Below are 22,060 nucleotides of genomic sequence, written 5' to 3'. Positions count from 1 at the left end.
ACTACTGGAACAATATGTACAAGGTGCAACTGACACCATTGATGAAATTCAGTAAATCACAGAGCCAACTGCGCTTGAACTGGCTGCACACAAGCACACAGAGGTAAATGATGATACTTGCAGGCTAGTCTAGTGCAGCGGCTGAATCCCAGAGACAGTGAGGCTGCAGTGCTGCAGGGGCCAGCAGTGGTCATGAGCTGGCTGCTCAACAAATGTACGGCACTGTCTGATCAGCTCCGGCGTGCTGGTAAATTGCACTGGGAACCGACAATAGCCGGTTGCGGCGTTCAATTAATGTACGTCGCCGAATATACTCGGCTTCTACGTGCTGGCAAATGGCACTGGGAAACAACTATAGCCGGTTGTAGCGGTTTAAGGATTAAGAAGAACAAAACGGAAAAAACGAGAACACTCAGCTGGAGATGCATCACAGGGCAGCAGTCAATCAGCACCAAGGAGAAATGAATAATGCTGTAGTGGTCCAGTGCTGCTAAGATTCACACCGTCGAGAAGACGGTGATTCGTTTATTTTTATGGTGGAGATTCCAGGGATGCACCCAGCCTTGACCTGACCCACACACACTCACAAACAGAGACAAAAACAAAGCAAACCGGTAATCAAACAGCAAATAAAGAATGTAATGAAAACAAATGAAAACAACGATTTCACCCCTATTCTCCTTACGGCGATTATACATTAAATACAACAAAGCACCAACAAAACACACACAGTAAAGTCCATGAAAAACAGAAACAGATGAAATGTAAAGATGAAAATAGATAGTCCAGAGATCCGCACGTTGAATGGGAATGTAAAGATAGTCCTACCGGTAGTTCCTGAAATGGTGAAGATGGGTGGATGGGTTCAGGAGCGCACCTTTCTTTGCAGGATGGCAAGGAATCCACTTACAGTCCTCATGTACACAGGCAGACAATCCAGACCCCAACCACAAAACGATACAGGACAAAACGAATAAGTACAGGTAACCCAACAGAAGGCAGACAGAGAGACAGGAAATTGAAACACAAATTACAGAAACTTTTTTCTTTCTTTTGGTCACCGGCCCCCTTTTTAAAAGCCGCACTGACATCCTTTGACCCCAACAGCCCCTGCAACCTCAGCAGAAGACCAATCAGAGACACTGCAGGGACTGCTGGGAGGTACAGTTTCCAATTCTAGTAGAGTACAACGCTCTCGGATTGGCTACTTTTCTCTCTGTAGTGCAGTATTGCCACGAAAAAAGGCATAAAAAATTGCAGAGGATATTTGCTGTTTCTGCTAACAATTATTAGTTAGGTTCTAAGGAAAAATCCGTGAACTACTGAGGCCGTGAATCGTCTTTGCGGAGGTCTACTGTACTGTGAAAGTGACAAACGGTACTGGATGGCATGGAGCAAGCTGCATTGCTGTTTCTCTACTTGGGTAAAGTATTCAAAATTATGTTGGATGCAAATGCAACTGTATCTTATTGACTACAGAGTGGGGCAAATGGTAGAAAAATTAAATGAGCCATTGGTTATTAAAAATTGTTGCTGGCTAGAACTGCAGTTATGGCTGGGATCAAAAAGAAGTCATCTTGTCATGTTACATCTTTACAGGTGTCAACAAATGAAGCAACCATTTACCTGCACAATGGTTTAATGGCAGACATAAAGAGCTGCCAGAAGTTGGGAATGGAGTCTAAGAATTAAATTGAGGAAGAGATAAATCTTGGAACACTTTATTCTGGGCAAGTCCATCTACCTTGCAGACTATGCTGATAATCTTCTGTATAGTTAATGTACTATTTGGTAATTAGATTCTTCTATGTTTTCTTTCACTCTGTATACATATTAGGTTTCAAATGAATGTTTACAAGCATCCTGTGCTGGCAACATTACAGTTACTGACATAAAGCATAATGCAAATCAAACAGTGTTGGAAAACAATCTATATTACAGGTTTTTCAATAGCTAATGGCAAATATGTGAAAAGATTTGAGTGCTTGGCTGAACATCTCAGCAGTGAGTTCCATAAATAGGAAATCAATTCTTTGAAACAAGTTAGCAGCCATTCATATTGGTAAATAAAAAAGGATGGGTGGCATTTGTGGAAATGTACAGTGTTTGAATAACAAAAAGCAAAAGCCAAAAGTGTTTGCGATACTGTGGCTAGAGCATTGTGATGATATTATGTGATGATGATGTGAAGTTATTAGACTAATAACACTAAAGCAAAGAGACAACTTTTTCATATAACACCTCTGTGTACTGAACACTACCCCACGGGACTTTACAGAAATATAATTTTAGCATAATTGTTTATATATGTATTGATTAATTTATTGATTATGTAACACAGGCAGGAGATCTGTCAGGATCACTCTGAATAAACTGTATGATGTGAACCAGCAACAATGCATGCATTAGCCACTGAGGCACTATGTCTGAATAGAGAAGAGTGGAATGTTACTTCCATAGTACAGAAGAAGTGAAAAAACATAACCACGATTTCTGTAATTTAGTGCACTAATTAGACAATTTTCATTTCTTTGTTTTTAATCTACATTTCTAAAGACAATTCACATTTTTGTTCTGTTTACAGAGCATACTTCACAGATGATGATGTAAGAGTGCAGACTAATAAAAGAGAAACTCAATAAAAAAATCTAGCAAAAAAGAAAGCTATAGTACATTCAAAATGGAACCACAAGCTCCAGCATGACACAAATCCTTATATTTTCATGTTATCTGCCTGAAGTAAAATTCTTATATTTAGTTCCCAGTATGGTTTCAACTGCCAGATTTCTAATACATACCCATAATTTTGTGATCCCTATAGTTTGGGCATATCTGATGCACACAAACTATCTGGTTGAATACTCGAGCCAGTATAGCATGCAAACACGACTTAAAAATAGAATTATACGTGTTTGAATGAATTAAGTGAAAAAAGACAAGATTTCAGCTTTCTATTAAGTAATGTTTATTCCTGTTAGGATTTTAGAAGATTAACTGTAATAAACAACAAAGTACTACTTATTAACAATAACACTATAGGTTGAAGTGGTATTGACATGTGATGTGGAGAGACAATGAATATGTAGGTAAAAGAGTGATGGGATTGGAGGTACAGGAGAAGAGAAAATGAGGGATGGAAAAGTGGAGTTGGATGAATAAAGTAAAAGAAGATCTGAAGGAAAAAGGTTTGACTGGGGAAGATGTGCAGGGCCAAGTTGTTTGAAGAAGATTAATCAAGCAAATCGATCCTACAAAGAAGTGGGAAAAGTTGAAAAGGAAGAAGATTAGCAACAACACCATAAATACGCAGCATGACAATAAAAGACATCTTTGCACATGAATGCTGATACAACATTTTATAATTGTAAATGCAGCAATGGAGCACATAAAGAACAGCTAAGTATGCTGAACTTAGAATTGGAGAACAAAATGAACAATTAAACTTTATCCTACTATCTTCCGAACACTCGTTTTCCTTATAGGATCTAAACTCTCAAGGATTACTTATTTGAAGCACAGACATGTTAAGCTAATAGGAAACTTTAAACTGATGTAGCGTGACTGACTGTGGTAAGTGTGTATGAGCATGTGCTATGCAATGGACTGACACACCATTATGGATTGGTTTCTGCTTTGTTTCCAAAAATGTTGGGATTGGCTTTGTCTCAATGACAGCCTTAACTAGATTAAAAGCATTATAAAAATGGACAGGTGGAAGAAATTATGTGTAACCTTGATATATAGACATACACACATATACACACACCCACACACACGCATGCACACACATTTTCTACACATTAATTGCTTTATTACTGTTTGGTGTAAATAACACAAACATACAATAAAGAGAGCAGCAAAATTAAAAGGAAAAAATGGTATGAATTGACAATCAATTGTAAAAATAAACTCAAAGTGTAGCTTTAATAAAATATGCACTATGACAAAAGACTTTAGCCAGCCTAGACACAAACAGTTTTTTCCCTCTACCATCTGAGAGGCATCGCCAAAGTCAATTTTCACTCCCAAGAGGAAAACCAATTAACACTGGTCAAATATCATAATTATTGCAGTCTCCATTTGTATATGATTCTTTTAAACATCTTTGAATAACTGCTAATTTTACACATGCAAACAAAAATCAAACATATTGGGTATAAAGTACACGACATTGATAAGGTTTTCTGCAAATTCCTTCATAAGGTACGTTAAAGTACACTATTTATTAAACAGCTGTCCAGCCCTGACTTTGAGGTGCAGAAGGGTGACACATATCAACTATAATGAATAAGCAATTATAATGAATAATTTAGAAATTATTTTTTCCAGAATGGGTTACTTTTTTAAAAAAACCTGTGTTTTCTGTTTCACATAAAAAAGCTGAATTATGTATAGTTTTCATCACCTCTGTGAAATGCACAAAGCTGAGTTTTACCTAAGGAATTAAGAGGTATGGTGTCTTTCATTAGTCTGATAAAAGTTCATTGCCTGCCTTAATTGTGCTTGAAGATGTTTTAAAAAGTACTGCATTTCATTTTAAAAATTTCTAATAATTTCAGAATAATGATTCTATATATAGGGCAACATGGTGGTGCAGTGGTAGTACTGCTACCTTGCACTAAGTAGACCAGGGTTCACATCCCAGGTCCTCCCACTGTGGAATTTCCACATTCTCACCGTATCCACGTGGGTATCCTCTGGGTGCTCCTATTTCCTACAATAGTCAAAAGACATGCAGGTTAGGTAGACTGGTGATGTTAAATTTGTCTTTGTTTTTGTATTCAAACTGTGATAGACTGGCACCCTGTCCAAGGATTGTTCCTGCCTTGCACCCAATGCATGCCTGCTGGGGTAAACTCCAGCTCCACTACAACACTGCTCAGGATAAAGCAGGTTTAGAAAATGGATGGATAGATGGATTGGAAAATAATATAACAAAAATTAATTTGTTTAAAGGCTGGGACTGGTCTTTAATGAATTAATTGAAAGCGATGTAAATCTCTGCACTCATCAGCATTATTGAGATCAAAAGCTCCACAGGGAGAAGTGGCCCACCAGCTCACTTTCTATAAGCCACTTAAATTGCCTAGTCTCCAAATCAAGATGTTAAACATGAGGGTGCCCCAATTAATCATTGGACACCCTGAAAGTCAGGGGGTCTTTGAACATAAATTTGATAAACATGTTACTGTGTAATAAATAACTAGGTTTGTGATAAACCATGCTAAAATACAAATCCAGAAGTAGGTAATTTTTAGGGTTTTCATTTTTATTTTCACCAGCTTCACCCCTGAAATAATGCGATTCTGTTGTCCATGATCTTAACTACAGTGACAGCACTGATGTGTGGCAGGGTGGCATTAATGACATTTGGTTTAGCTTAATTTCACCCTGAAACAAAGAAAATTAAACCAAACACTCTGCTTATAAGTTTTGACTTTATTTTTTAAAAAATGTAAATCATACTGTCCTAAATGATAAAATTCAAACTGAAATTTTCATTTCTGTTAAGGTGAGCTTCAGCACCATCATGGCACAGAAATATAATGTGTGTTATGATAGTGGCTGTTTGCTGTGTTGCTGGTCAGAAGTACAAGTTGACACTGCTTTCGCTTGTAGATTGCATATGCGTGAATGAAACAATTAGTATATTTAAGTTATTCATTCTGTATACAGTAATCCCTCCTCCATCGCGGGGGTTGCGTTCCAGAGCCACCCGCGAAATAAGAAAATCCGTGAAGTAGAAACCATATGTTTATATGGTTATTTTTATATTGTCATGCTTGGGTCACAGATTTGCGCAGAAACACAGGAGGTTGTAGAGAGACAGGAACGTTATTCAAACACTGCAAACAAACATTTGTCTCTTTTTCAAAAGTTTCAACTGTGCTCCATGACAAGACAGAGATGACAGTTCCGTCTCACAATTAAAAGAATGCAAACATATCTTCCTCTTCAAAGGAGTGCGCATCAGGAGCAGTGACTGTCAGAGAGATAGAGAAAAGCAAACAAATCAATAAGGCTGTTTGGCTTTTAAGTATGCAAAGCACCGCGGCACAAAGCTGTTGAAGGCGGCAGCTCACACCCCCTCTGTCAGGAGCAGAGAAAGAGAGAGAGAGAGAGATAGAGAGAGACAGAGAAAAACAAACAATCGAAAATCAATACGTGCCCTTCGTGCTTTTAAGTATGCGAAGCACCGTGCAGCATGTCGCTTCACGAAGCAGCTGCACAGAAGGTAGCAACGTGAAGATAATCTTTCAGCATTTTTAGACGAGCGTCCATATCGTCTAGGTGTGCAAACAGCCCCCCTGCTCAATCCCCCTACGTCAGGATCAGAGAAAGTCAGCGCAAGAGAGAGAGAGAGAGAGAAAAGTAAGTTGGGTAGCTTCTCAGCCATCTGCCAATAGCGTCCCTTGTATGAAATCAACTGGGCAAACCAACTGAGGAAGCATGTACAAGAAATTAAAAGACCCATTGTCCGCAGAAATCCGTGAACCAGTAAAAAATCCGCGATATATATTTAAATATGCTTACATATAAAATCCGCGATAGAGTGAAGCCGCGAAAGGCGAAGCGCGATACAGCGAGGGATTACTGTAGTTAGTTGTACATTCCACAGTACCCAAGTACGATTTTACTGTTCAACCAACACTAGAGCACTAACAAGGACTCCTCCCCTGTACCACAGAGAATTTTGCACATTAATCCAAATGTATGTTTGTATGTCTGTCAAATTGTGTTTTTCCCCATTCTAAACATTTTTTTAATATCAAGCACACTATATTAGACAAACTTGGTACATAAATTATCCCAATTAGGCTCTTTCTTTGTGGCTGACTTTGAATGTTCTGGCAGCTCAAGTGTTAATAATGCCTTGTGTTCTAAATTTAAAAATAACCACCCTGCTAAGTCCATTATTATCCTGAAAGAAAACATAAATGTCACAAACTTTTTCAATTGTCAAATTATGAAAGACCAAAGGAAGGAAGTTAAATTAGCAAGGTCATAATCCAGGTGAAACAATCCTAGTGAAGCACACACATTTCAAGGTCACCATATGTTTCACAATATTAAACAAACTACAGATGTTCTGTAGGTGTTTTACATTTTTCTTCTTTCATCTACACTTCGGTAGGGATCACAAAGGAAACAAGCTTCAAAACAACATTTTAATTTTGGCATTTATGTTCCTTTGGACATTTTAATCTTTTAACAAGATAGATTGCAAAACAAGAGTTACAAAGCTGCCTGCCATGGTTAAAAGCATCTTTGATGGACTTAAATGGAGTATTTAATGTCAATAGCTTTCAGAAGGGAAAGTTTATACACTTTGACTAAAACGACCACTGTGCATAAAGTTGTACTACTAGTCTTCTGCTGTTTCACAATATTCAATATCACAAAAGAACCACAAATACAATTATGCCATAGCAGAGTATTTCATAGTGATTGTTACTCTGTAATAATTCTGTCCCTTTCTTTTTCAACATAGTTTTTAATTTATTAATGACTGGTCTTTATAAGCTAAAGAAAGCAGTTAAATACCTCATATTTCTAGAGACAGTTAAGCCTCCATTAGCACAGGTAAAGCTACTTGATTGGAGAATAAAAGCAAGTAAACAGAAATACACAAGGCTGTGAAAAACAATTATGAGGAGCAGGATGTAAAGGATATCCCAGGACATGAATATACACTTGGTTTACCATAACAGTGTTGATATCAGCAACTAACAAAACAACTCTCATACTCTCGATTCTAAAGAGGAAAACAATACTTTGAAACTACTAAAATGAAATGTTCAAAATAGTAAATGAAGCTAAATACTCTATTTAGTAATATAATGTCTTTCCATTGATGGTGGTTTACAGGATCACAGACGACTGGTTAGCAAGAACAGAATACCCCTGGAAAAGATTTAACACCTTGCAACGCAGGAAAAGGAAAGCATAAAATCAGAATAGATGGACAGTCTTAGCGGTATTTCTGGCTAAAGCCTATTTGGAAGGCTAAATAGTTCTGCACATGGGCAGCTGGCACAAAGCTGATAATGAGCTTTCCTGTGCATTTTTAACTCTAAATTGAAATTATTAAAGTCCTCACTATAACATCTCTTACATAAACTGCTTAAAACATTTATATATATTAAAACATGATGTGGGTGGAGCCTTCGTAGGCCAGAATACGTTGCAATAAGGATGATGTGGTAATTTTGTAAGGTAGAAGGAGGCCATATATATGCAAAAAAGGGGTATTTATTAAATAAAACACACAAGTAAAAAACAAACATAGATAGGACACAAATGAATACATAAAAAGAAAATAAACTAAACACTCTTTATCATAACAGTGTTGATGTTTCTCAGTTAGTCTTCATATACTTTACCAGCTATGATGCTAAAGGCTCATAATTGTCAACATACCAGTTACCAGTCCTTACCATAAACAGTCTTTCTGCCTAGGACTATGAGTATTTTATAGTGATTGTTATGATGTAATAATTCTGTCCCTCTCTTTCTCAACATAGTTTTTAATTTATTAATGACTGGTCTTTATAAGCTAACGAAAGCACTTAAATACCTCGAATTTCCTGAGACAGTTAAGCCTCCATTAGTGCAGGTAAAGCTACATGATTATTGTATACGGGCTGCCACTATTGATAAGGAAGTTTTCCGTGGTCTTCCTCATTCTCTGGAGATGCGGTCATTTATTTTTGATGCTGCCTGTCCACTAGCATCCTGGAGAAATATTACCTTTTTCCAGCCAAGGTGCAACACTATTTTCCTCCCATACTGGAGCATCTACCTTTTGCCCATGGGGGCAGTCAGTTCACATACAGGGCTCATTGTCTTCTAGCAGCTCCTGCTTTCTCACAATTGCATGCACAGATCTCTCGTTTTGTCAGGTAGCTCTGTCTAAATACTGGAGATCTTTTCCTTGTTCTGGAATAACATGCTAGGGCCCTTACCATTAGCAAACTTTTGCTGGCCAAGAACTCTTTTATTATAATTAATCTAAAAGTTGTGCAGGCAAAAGAAAAGTCAATTTAAGATATTTAAAAATCCTTTTAACAATTTTGGTAATATATGGCATTACTTAAACTACTTAAATTATTGTGTGTGGCTAAATCATTTAAGATATTTTATTTCAGGGTAATCTAGCAAGTGAAAGTTTTATTAATTGTAAATTCACTGAATTAGCAGCATCAAATCAAGGTCTTTACTTTTAATAGAATATTTCAATAGTTTCTCCATGCAATAATTGTTTTACCAGTCTTCTGAGACGGTACACTGAAGAAAATAAATATGTTTTCATTTGGTCTTGCTGATGTCTGTAGACACAATTTCGCTGAAACTTTTGCTCAGATTGATATAAATAATTAATATAGCAAATTTTTATTTTATACAGCAACTTTCCTTAGTTAGCACCATCTTGAAATACCTTTCAAGTAAAAAGCTATGGTTCAGATGTTTTTATTTTTCTACAATTACTACTCCCTCAGGTTAAGTGACTTGCTCAAATTACACTAGTGCTTTTTTCTATTAGAATGTTTCTGCAGGGTCAATAGCTACAGACCTCCAAAAGCTCAAGAACAGTGTGTCATGGAATGGGTTTCCATGGCCAAGCAGCTGCATCCAAGCCTTATATCACCAAGTGCAATGGAAAGCATTGGATGCAGTGGTGTAAAGCACACTGCCACTGGACTCTAGAGCAGTGGAAACATGCCCTCTTGAGTGATGAATCAAGTTTCTCTGTCTAGCAATCTGATGGATGAGTCTGGGTTTGGCGGTTGGCAGGAGAATGGTACTTGCCTGACCTCATTGTGCCAAGTGTAATGTTTGGTGGAGGGGGGATTATGGTGTGGGGTTGTTTTTCAGGGGCTGGGCTTGGCCCCTTAGTTCCAGTGAAAGAAACTCTTAAGGCTTCAACATACAAAGCCATTTTGGACAATTTCATGCTCCCAACTTTGTGGGAACAGTTTGGGGATGGCCCCTTCCCGTCCCAACATGACTGTGCACCAGAGTACAAAACAAAGTCTATAAAGAAATGGATGAGTGAGTTTGGTGTGGCGGAACTTGACTGGCCTGCACAAAGCCCTGACCTCAACCCAATAGAACACCTTTGGGATGAAATAGAGCGGAGACTGCAAGACAGGCCTTCTCGTCCAACATCAGTGCGTGACCTCACAAATGCTCTCCTAGAAGAATGGTCAAAAATTCCCATACACATACTCCTAAATGTTGTGGAAAGCCTTTGCGGAAGAGTTGAAGCTATTATAGCTGCAAAGGGTGGGCCAACTCTTTATTAAAGCCTATATATTAAGAATAGGATGACATTAAAGTTAATGTGTGTGTAAAGGCAGGTGTTCCAATACTTTTGGCAATATAGTGTATATACATTGAAATAATGTTAATTGTTATTAGAAAAGAGAAGCATCCTGGTGCAGTGAGGAACTCTGCTGCCTCATGGATCAATCATCATAGATTTTAATTCCATGCTCAGCCAATGCCATTGAGGAGTTTAAATGTTCTAAAAAATGTCTACATATTTTTCTCCATGAACCTCTGTTTCATTTGTCATTCTAATTTGGACACATGTGAGTGTAAATGTGTGCGAGTGGTCCCTAATATGGGCTTGAGTAAATCTCTGGATGATTTCTGCCTTGCATTTGATGCTATAAGGATATGCTCCGAATTGAGTGACATGAATGACTGAAGTAAGTTTTCCCACAACAATATGACTTTACTAGTTATATTTTATCTTTTTTTGTTTTGGATATCCAGCATTTTTACTTGTAGGTATGCTTTATGTGGTATAGAACACATAATGTCCCATAATAAGAGCCTATAGATCAGACCAAACCAAAAAGAGAAAATTACTTGGTCCAGCCAATGATTGGCAAAGGTGGTTCCCAAGGATGCAGATGTAGAGATCAACACAAGACATCATGAGGCCAAAACAAAGTTACAGTAGTTCCGAACAACACGTGCCACACTCAGATGTAGCCAAGTTGCTAGTACAGTTTATATCTGTGGCTCTTTGTCTCACTTTTTAAAGACAATGATTTACCTGTCACACTCATTCTCAAATAATGGGTTAAGACAGTAGATTAAGGGAGAATTTCAGGGCTACCAAACTGAGTATATCAAGCTTAAAATGAATAAGTACTCAAGTGGACCATTAAGACGCAACAATATTCTGTATTTAAAAAGGACAGTAAACTGAATTTGATGCAAGCGACTGAGTCACTGCATTAGAAATTGCTAATCAGGCTGTAAGGGATAAACTTGCAAATTTCAAAAATAGAGCTCACAGGAAAAACCTGAGGAATTATCAGGACCACTGTAAACCTCACTAAATTTATGTTGGGACTTCTTCTAAATTAATAAAACCAGCACCTGGCATCAAAGAAAAAATAGCCAAGAATTGTGAAGTGCCAACCAAACGAAAGAAGGAAAATAAAATCAAGGGAAAGGAACTAGAATATTCTGAGAAAAAGAATTAGAAATCAGAATCTCCAAAAAAAAATAAAGAAGAAATTGGAAACCACATCCTGAAAGCAGTAATAAAGAGTTATTCCTGATTCACCTCAAACAAAAAAAAATCCACATAAGCTAGGGAATAAGCCCTGGCTGAAAAATAACAGACTGAAAGTGAGGAATGGAAATGAAACAAACCTGTTTTATATTCCTGAGAAAGCTGTGAAAGGCTCACTTTACAGACAGAAGTAAGCATAACTGGCCATACTATACATGGCAGAAACGAAGGAACACACAAGAAAAAAGGAAAAAGAAAACAATAGTGAGTGTTGAAAGTATTATGTTATTTTACTAGAAACCCCATTTTAAGTTCACCTGCTGTTTTCTCCTGTGCTCATATGCTGAGCGAATGCAACAGATGCCCAAGGATACCTGTGGAGGCTCCTAGTTATCATTTCAAACTACCTTCTGTTTCTGCAAAATATAAAACAGATGTGCCTTGCTGTTTTTATGCCAATTTTATTTTTAATGTTGATGTAAACAGAAGACTTGCAAAAGCTAGCACTGAACAGTAAAGCATAGCCTCAGGCTGCTGCTAATGTCTATGAACTTCAAAGATTTCTTCATCACCTGGCAGTGAGATGTTGAACACAACAGATGCCCTTAATGTCCATGTCTGCAAGTAATGTACACTGGTAAAAACCTCTGCAAAAAGTATAATACAATGCAAGTACTGTATCTCTTTCTGTATTCTTTTGATGGTATTATGTTATTGTTTAAATGCTGTCCATAAAATTCATGCAACAGGAGAAGGAATTAATTTGTGCCTTATTTATTTAGATATGTCTGTATTATATCTTCTATTTTTATTTTCTTCCTTATCTAACAGGAGCTTAACTCTTTCAGAGTTATTTTTGATTTAGGTCTATTTTTTGAGAAATGTCTTTGCAGTATATTTAGCAAACTTGAGTGAGCAATGTGGTAACCAGCCTTAAACCTTTTTGCTTAGACCAGGCAGTGAGTTAAATAGAACTGCTGAAGTTATGCAACAACCGCTCACAACAACAGACCATTAAGCCTAGCATGGACACAAAATTCGGCAGGCAGATATCTATATAGAAATGCCTGACATCCGCAGCAACTAGGATATTTTGCATTCTTACAAGAACACACTGTATTTTGTAAAGCGACATTGCCATCATTGAATTAAAAATACCAACGAAATTATCTCAGATGGAAATGACTCCTCTACGAACATGGATGATACACATTCATTAATCCTAGTGTTATAGTGAGTCAAACAAAAATCTATTTTAGTTACTTTTTTCTCTCATCTTAAAATTTTAAATAAGTAAATACAAAAATAAAAATAAAATAAGTAAATACAGTAAAGTTAGTTAAGTAAGTAAGTGTGGTGGCTAAATGACCTACATGTTAATTCAATTTTACCTAGATTAATGAATGAATGAATAAATGAAGGGTGGCACGGTGGCACAGTGGGTAGCGCTGCTGCCTCGCAGTTAGGAGACCCGGGTTCACTTCCCAGGTCCTCCCTGCGTGGAGTTTGCATGTTCTCCCCGTGTCTGCGTGGGTTTCCTCCGGGTACTCCGGTTTCCTCCCACAATGCAAAGACATGCAGGTTAGGTGGATTGGAGATTCCAAACTGTCCCAAGTGTGTGCTTGGTGTGTGTGTGTGTGCCCTGTGGTGGGCTGGCGCCATGCCCGGGGTTTGTTTCCTGCCTTGCGCCCTGTGTTGGCTGGGATTGGCTCCAGCAGACCCCCCCCCCCCCCGACCCTGTAGTTAGGATGTAGCGGGTTGGATAATGGATGAATGAATGAATGAATGAAGCCCCCTTTGGACTTTTCAGAAGTTTACTGTATTACATGACAAAATTAATGTATTTTGATATTGTCATTGATTCAATCATTCAAAACTCATAACAAAATCTAATATAAATAAAACACACCTAAAACAATACTTTTACTGAATTCTTGGCAACATAACTTGTTTATAATAATAATAATAATAATTCAAAGTTACATCCATCTATTATAAAGTAAAATAAACTACTTACAGTGCAAAATCCTAAACTGGTAATTTACTAAAAACTTGCTATTGAGCTTTGGATTATAAAGTTCTCAACATATCCGCTCTTATGTTTACTGAGTGGTATATATACGTAAGTATGGATTCCTGTGCTTGAACAGCATGTAGACGCTGTAGTTTCAAAAAACCATCATAAGCAAGAATATTGTACTGTGCACACATGACTATGAATAATAACTTGAACACAGCTCAAAAAAGTTAAATGCTAAATGTAAGCAAAAATGCAGAAAAAAGAAAAAGGTTTAGATCCTTGCCTACTATTCTGACTGCAAGAAAATGTCTGAGAAAAAAAACATATGTATGTTAAATGAGCTGTCTGCCTGGAAAATTACTGTATTCCTTGGACTTTGTATCACAGTGCATAGCACACTGGCCACATTATGTTTTCTTTCGTGGAATATGCAACAACAAATGAGCATAATTTGCAACACAACACAAACAGCATACTGTCATTACAAAAGACAATGACGTCATCACCGGTCAGGTAATTTTCTATTACATGATTTAAGGGTCTAATGCAATAATAGTAAAAGAAAACAAATTGATTATTATGGCTTCTAATGAAGGATACTAAGGACATTTTGAACCCACTGAGAAGTCATTCTTAAGCTGCTTATCGGAAATTCATTTAGGAAAAAAAAAAACAACAATTGTCAATTGTCTGTTTAGAACTGACATTGGTTTAAAATTGTTTACCTTAACTTCCTCCAGTCATTAAAAGAATATATAAATTGAATAATTGAAACTTCCTGTTATATTAACCAGCTCATCCTGTAATGTAATGTATATTATACATACAGTATATATATATATATATTAGTATATATATATATAATGTAATTACCCTGATCTACATGCTGTCAAATGAATGATCCACACGCTGTGGCGCGACGTTTGAGCCTCTAGCGCTGACGTCCAAGGTTTGATTCCCGAGAGGCAGTGAGTGTGTAAGCCTGATGAGCCCAGAATTAGGGCGAAACACGTGTCGTGTACTGTTTGCATTATTTGACAGTAAAACTATTTCAACCATTCTATGATCTGCTTCTCGCAACTGAAGGAGGGCACCGTGGCAGATGTTAGCAGACTTGCTGACCAACCACAAGCGTTACCTGGTAGGTAACCACCCATACAATCAAATTGTGATTCAGACTACGAATGCAATGAATATATATATATATATATATATATATATATATATATATATATATATATATATATATATATATACACACACACATATATATATACTAGTCATTTAGCCCGTTACAATAATGGGCGCTAGAACAGTAGTGCATAAACATTAGTAGGAACAGTCTATATTAAATGGCAAGGGACTTTGACCTCATTCTTTTTGTTGGTCGTATTTTTCTTTCTTACAGCCTTTCTTTTGTTGATGTTTACTTGCTGAGCTGACCGTTCTTCGTGGGCTGCCACCGTGTATTGTGTGTCTTTAATTTTCTGTGACAGCAATACCGTCTTGTACGTCCGCTGGCTTGTACGTCCGTAATATACCTTTAATTTTCTCTGGCGGTAATACAGGCGTGCGCGTCGGTAATGTGCCTTTAATCTCCTCTGGCAGTAATACTGGCTTGTATGTGGCTGTAATATGCATCACTGTATTGTGTACCTTTAATTTCCTCTCGCAGTAATACTGGTTTGTTTTTCCGTAAAATGCCTCTAACTTTCTCTGACAGTAATATCGCGCATCGCACCGTGCCCCGCGCATGCACACTTCACCAGAAGACACACACACATGGACACCTGGACGCACACAGGGATTTTATTAAAGAGGATATATATATATATATATATGGATTCACGCATCTTGATGTCTAGTTATACAAGATGTCGAGCTTTCTGGGGTTACCACCATATTTTTGGCCTTCTAGACCCGGAAAAACCTTAATTTTTAGGCTATATTTGGACCATATTTTGTGTAGGGAATAACACCCTTACAGTAAAGAGTAAACCCATAGGTATCTTCAACAAAAATGATCATAAGGATTTAAAGATGTGAATTACACATCAATTGATCCTGGGGTTCACCCCCCAATGGGATATAAGGGAGTCAAACTTCTTTTCACAAATATTAGAAAAAATCTAGAATGATAATATAGACATGTGGAGTGTTGTTTTATGCTATTTCAAGGTTGTTGATCATGAATATGAGAATATTTTTGATATTTGATTCTTTACTGGTGGTCCTACATCTATAACAGCCAAACTCAGAGGGTTAAAAATGACATACTGTATTTCAAACATTATCATGTGGAGTATCATTTTAGACTATTTCAAAGTCAGTAATTACAATTATGTTATTTTTTATCCTTAATAAATCTTCCTGATACAGTATTTATTTATAAAATGGAAGGTGTGAATAGAATTGTGTTAGTCAAAGCATATTTGATTAAAAAGAAAAAAGCAAACATTATTTTCTATGTAAAAAATATATTTATATATTTTATTCTGACCAAACACCATAATCTGCCATTGCCTCATGCAATAACAATCTTCCTTCATATGAGACATAATTCCCGGTGTGTCAGGCTGTATTTTAAATGAGATGCATATCTCTGATTGACATTTTTTGCCTACGAAAAAGCACTTGTACATGGACCTGTGATTTACATGGTGGTCCACAGGGGTAGAATTTTATATAGTCAAAAGGAGAAAGCGGAGGTGTGGTTTTAATATTGGTGTCAAGAGAAACATTAGAGAAAAACAGAATGGCAAAACATTAGCAGTTGTATTTGGGATGCATCTTTATTTGCTATTACACAAAAAATAAACTATTGCAGTTTTACATATTATAATGAACTTTTCTGTGTTTATAGATGTGTCTTAATTTCCTTTCCGGTCAATAGGACTTTGTTTTTACATTTGCAGGAGAATATTATTTAAAACAAATACATATACTCAAATGTAATTACTGCAAATAAAAATATTATTTATTTAAAAATGTTTCACATATTTCTCCCTGCAGTGTAAGTCAGTATTAACGAAAAAGTAAAAAAAATCTTAATAAAATAATTGCTAAGACTTAAAGCAGACAGCTTTTTACCTTAGCCCTAGTCTCAAAGGACCATAAGTAATTACTGAATGAGAATGCACATCTAGGGACAATTGCTTAAAAGGTTTGTAGAAAATAGAGATGAATGCCACTGAAAAGGCTCCACCCACAGGGTTTCTTCCTAAAAACCTGCCCCAATTTCATCTGCTTCATATACTTTAAACATTCTTGGGTTGTGATGTCCCATTTCTACTCATGTAATACAAAAATATGTAAAATAACTATGGAAAAAGGAGGCAGAAAAAAAGAAACTGAACAGAAAACCTGATGCTGTGAGGAAACAGAACGGTAAAAATGCTGTTATTTTCACAAATGTAGCTGCCAGTTCTTTCAGCCTTACCTCCAACACTATTGTAATAACTGTGAACAACAGAGACAATGTAACATTCACTTGTTCCACTAGTCCACTGATATCTTCAAATGCCAATTAATAATCTGATTTTATAAAAAGCTTTACCCTAGCAACAGGTTATGTTTATAACTAAAACAGACAGGCTGCACTCTATATATGTGACACACATTTATGTGTGTAATAGGTGTCTTTTTAGGGGATTTTTCTGCTGTAGACAGGTGAACCAGGTTAGCATGAGCACCACTGCAGTTCAAAATCATTGCCCCTACTTTCAGTGCCACTTTTATTAAGTATTGGATTGATTTAAAAATTTGACCCTCTGCAAACTGTCAAATTTTTCCCACTCACTTTTAAGCAACGTTCAGTCATGACTGTCTCCAGATGTATATATTATCCACCTTAATAAAAAGGCCAAGTGTCTGTGCATATGTGCAGCCATCCATGGGATTTGTAAAAAAAAAAAAATGCTAATGTTTACGACATGCCATCTGTTGGAATTAAATATGCATGCATAACGAAATATGTTACAATAAATGGTGCACTGCAAACATTAACGATGAATATGGTGAATTCTACTATGATTACTTAGATATCAACCTGTCTTATATGTGTTACTACAGCTACTACTATTACATTATTATAACAAACTTTTAAACAAATCTGACACTTTCCATCTTTAGGGAATAAATATAACAAGGGAATGTGCTTTTTTTTTTTTTTTTTTACTAACTTTATTTCCAGGAAGAATAAATATTTCCACATGGTGTTTTGTACTATTTAATTTTTCTATTTGAAACACACAGAATTTAAGTTGTAGTACACAGGACTATTTAAAAAAACTAAGCATAAAGTAATGTTAAAAAGCAAAATCTATAAGGTGTTGTTTCTTAGCTTTTTATTTCCAGGTTTTTGTGAACTTGCTTAGTTAACCAATGTATACAAGATAAACACTGGCATAACAAATCATAACACAGTATAGCATCATTTTCTCAAGCATGCTTAGTTCAAAGCAGGGTTACAGGCCAGTGCCTATCCCAGAAGATATGGGTACCACATAGAAAAAAGCACCAGACCAGTCACTAGTGCATTACAGGGTCCACACTAAGATCAGTCATAGAATGATATAGCAAAGTAACAGCACAGCTTAGCTTGTACTTGACTTTACACTAAATCCATAAATATATGCGCATCATATTTCATCATGGTACTGGGAAATATTAGAAATAATCTCATATATACCTGGGTGACAACCGGAATTATTTGTATTTTACTTCTGAACATTCATTATTGGCCTGACAATGGTGAGACCTCACAGCAGATGTCTGCAGCTGGACACCACTGATTGAAACAGTGCTGAGTTGGAATGCTTAAGCTTTGTTATAAATAACCAAAAGCCTTTTATGGATTCTGGGTTCTTTCTTATCTGCTATGCTGATGAAAACATACTGTATGTAAAAACAAAATAAAATACTTAAATAGATAAATGAAAACTACATTTAGTAGTTATTATGTTGCTAGCATTTGTAATATTTATGTGGTTCATCTTACTTGGCCATATCTTTGAATCTAATGTGCAGTATATGGCTTAACTGTTGAGATGAACATTTTGAAAAGCATATTAAAAATTAATCCGCACTGGCCATTACTGAGAAACTATAATATAAATCAAAGATAACATCTACCATTTATTCTTATTCAATGATACACCATTATTACTTTCAATAATTTATGTTTTTATAAATAATTTAAATGCAAGTACAAAATAATTTAAACCATGGAGAATTTTATATGGTTTATAATATGCTACAAAGAAGACAGACATGCCTAATATAATTAAGTCACATACTTAAGAACTGGTGACAGTATTTACCTTTGAGATAGTGTAATTAACACCCTAAAACAAATTATTACCTGACAGCATGTTATAGATAGGAGTTGCTATATTGATGTCTTGAAGATGTTCAAGAGTTTCTGTGTGGAAAAGTCGGAGAGTGGAGCCTGAGCTGAATGCAATCCAAATTCCCACTCCAGAGACTGCCATGTGAGAAATGATCATTCCTTCTTCCTGATGTGCTTCAAGATTCTTCTATATAAACATAAGAACATTAATACTGTTAGCAAACACCATGTGTGTTTAGACCACGAGAATGCTTTCTCATAATCAGAATATATAACACATGAAAGGAATATTTCAATGAAGCACCATGCTGCTAAGGTTGTGCTCTGTTATAATGTGAATGTGCAATACAGAGACCTTATGGTAGATGTCAATAAACGGAAAATGGGACAGGAGTACCCAAATTGCTGCAGCGTCTCTTACTCACTGTGCCCCTGAATACCACTCCAGGGGCCACCCTTCCAGTTTATAGAACACTATAACAGTCTAAAAATCTTGTAGAAGTTGTAATTCTGGTAAGTCAGCCAGGATGTATCTTGCCTTCCGATATCCTACTCTCTACCATACTATATCAGACTCAGCTAATTCCTGTTTTGTGTTTGATAAAATGGATCCCTATATTTTAATTTATTCTTGTTTATGATGGTGTCGAACATGACAGTACTACTACTATTACTACCATCACTAACACTTATGTTTTACTTCTTTTTTGATTTAATCTTAAGTGTAGATCTTCAGGTCTTAAATCTGACTTAAGATCCCCTTTCCTGGTCCAAAACACTTCTAGCCTCACTTCTGGGCTTTGTTGCCTAATTAAGATATAAAATCCTACTCAGGGATATCTGTGATAAATTTTTGATAAAGCAAGTAAAATATCAATAGACCTCACTTAGACATTGATATTTGAGTTCATAAACACATGTCAAATGATGGTGTCAAATTTCAAAAATAATCTTATTATTCTAAAAATCTGGAAGTACTGGAATACTTATCCTGGATTAGGGGTTTAAAAGAATGTTTCTTAAAGCATCCAAAGAATTACAAAGGAAAACTTTTCATTACAAGAATAAACCTCCCTACTGTTACCTTCTATGCATATCATTTTTCAGAATTATTTTTTATTGTAAACAAATGTGAATTTACATACTTGTACATTCTGCCATTCCTATGAAATTAATTATTACATGTTCTTTATGCCCCAGTTTGAATCCCATCTCCGCTACTGTCTGAGTATATGCTACAAATTCTTCCTATGTTTGTGTGGTCTTTTAACCAAATATTCCATTTACAGTACATGAGAATTGGCTTGATTGTCATCATTTTTTTTATTTAATAATTTTAAATTACATTCCATACAAATTAATCAAGTTTTACAAAAATAGGTTCAAAACAAATCAACCCCCACCCCTTTTAGAAAGAGAGCTAGGCCAGCAGAGTAAAACTTTAAGCTAATAAAAATAAGTACATAGGTAGATTAATAAATGAATAAAGAAAACATGGAGTAAAAGAGCCTCCTCAATTTAAATGCTTATTCTAAAATGTTATTTATCAGATTCTGCCAGGTTTTGAAAACGTTTTGTACAGATCCTTTAATTTCAAATTTGATTTTTTCCAGGTTCAAATAGTATATAACATCAGTTACCCACTGACTTAGAATAGGTGAGTTAGGATTCTTTCATTTGAACAAGATAAGTCTATGTGCCAGTAGTGTAGTAAAGGCAATTACAGTTTGTTAGTCCTTCTCCACTTTGAGTCCATCTGGAAAAAACACCAAACACAGCTGTTAGTGGATTAGGAGGGATTGTGACACCAAGGCTGTCTGAAAGGCATTTAAAGATTTTGGTCCAAAATGATGTTAATTTGATGCAGGCCCAAAACAAGTGGCCCAGTGAGGCTGGAACTTGATTGCAGCGTTTGCAGGTTGGATCTTGCCCTGGAAACATTTTGGACAATTTTAAAACGAGAGAGATGCGCTTGATATATAATTTTGAGTTGAATAATTCTATGCTTTGCGCAATTCTGTGCATTGCTACCTTCCACTCCTTTTCTGAGAAGTTGAGTGACAGATCATTTTCTCACTGTACTCTTGGATCTTTGAAGGTACTGTAATATGGTTTTATATATTACGGAAATACTGTCTGAGTCCTCAAGACGGATCAATATTTTTTCCGGCACAGAGGTAGGTGGGAGGGGAGGGAAATTGGGCAGGTTCTGTTTAACAAAGTTTCTAATTTGAAGGTAGTGAAAGAAATGTGTTGCTGGAAAGTTAAATTTGGAATGTAATTATTCGTAGGATGCAAAGATGTTGTCTATGTACAGATCTCTAAGTGATTTAATCCCTAATGTTTTCCAGAAATTGAAAACTGTGTACTTTTGAGAGGGTGGAAAAAGATGGTTCTCATGCGGAGGTGCCACAGATAAAAGCTTTTCTATCTTAAAATACTTCCTACATTGGTTCCATATTTTGAGTGAGTGATGCACAATTGGGTTGTTAGTATATTGGCGATAACTTGTATTTATTGGGGTGCAAAGCAAGGAATATAAAGAAGTACTACAGGATTTTATTTCTATTGTGGACCAAGCTTGTGTCTGTTCATCCATTTGTGTCCATGTCATCATTAAACTGGCCCAGGGAGAATGATTGTGGGTTTGCTCTGAGATGATGCTGCCAGAATAGGATCAATATGCCATTGACTCTGAACTGAACAACACAGGTACGGGAAATGGATAGATAGGTTGGAAAACTGATTATGAATGAATCTTCTACATGCAATATTCATTAAAGGCAATATCCTAGTCTTTTTAAATGACTTCCCATTAAATCCCATAAAGATAGATATTTCAAAACAGTCTGAGTCACTCAACATGCAATGGAAAGAATAATCAGATGGCTTTCTGTGAATATCAGTGAGCTCTGTTATGCACAAATACACTTCTTTGTACCAAGAGGAGGTGCTTATATAACACAAAATAGTTTCTGCTATTCCAAAGTAGTTTCTGGGTCAAGATGATATAAATTACTGTCAGTTCCATACTTTAGCAAAAGCAAATAAGCATACCAGTTCAAGGCCATAGTTTTTCCTATATCTGCCAGTTTCTAAGCTTTTTCAAAACCAGTACTTCAAGTACATAAAAATGAACTCAAATACAAAGTTG

At 36.2% G+C, this 22,060-nt stretch overlaps 1 protein-coding gene across 1 annotated transcript in view; it reads right to left on the bottom strand.

Annotated features, from left to right (window-relative positions):
* The window catches only part of arhgef10 (Rho guanine nucleotide exchange factor (GEF) 10), a 234,779-nt gene that overhangs the window by 17,764 nt on the left and 194,955 nt on the right, over nucleotides 1-22,060 (bottom strand). The window contains exon 27 of the mRNA XM_028797766.2: nucleotides 18,919-19,093. Coding sequence (XP_028653599.2) covers nucleotides 18,919-19,093 — 175 coding nt within the window. The remainder of the gene's footprint in view (nucleotides 1-18,918; nucleotides 19,094-22,060) is intronic.

Source organism: Erpetoichthys calabaricus, chromosome 3 (assembly GCF_900747795.2).
Source record: "Erpetoichthys calabaricus chromosome 3, fErpCal1.3, whole genome shotgun sequence".
In the NCBI taxonomy this organism is placed as follows: Eukaryota; Metazoa; Chordata; class Cladistia; order Polypteriformes; family Polypteridae; genus Erpetoichthys; species Erpetoichthys calabaricus.
This window is presented reverse-complemented; position numbering and strand designations above follow the sequence as displayed.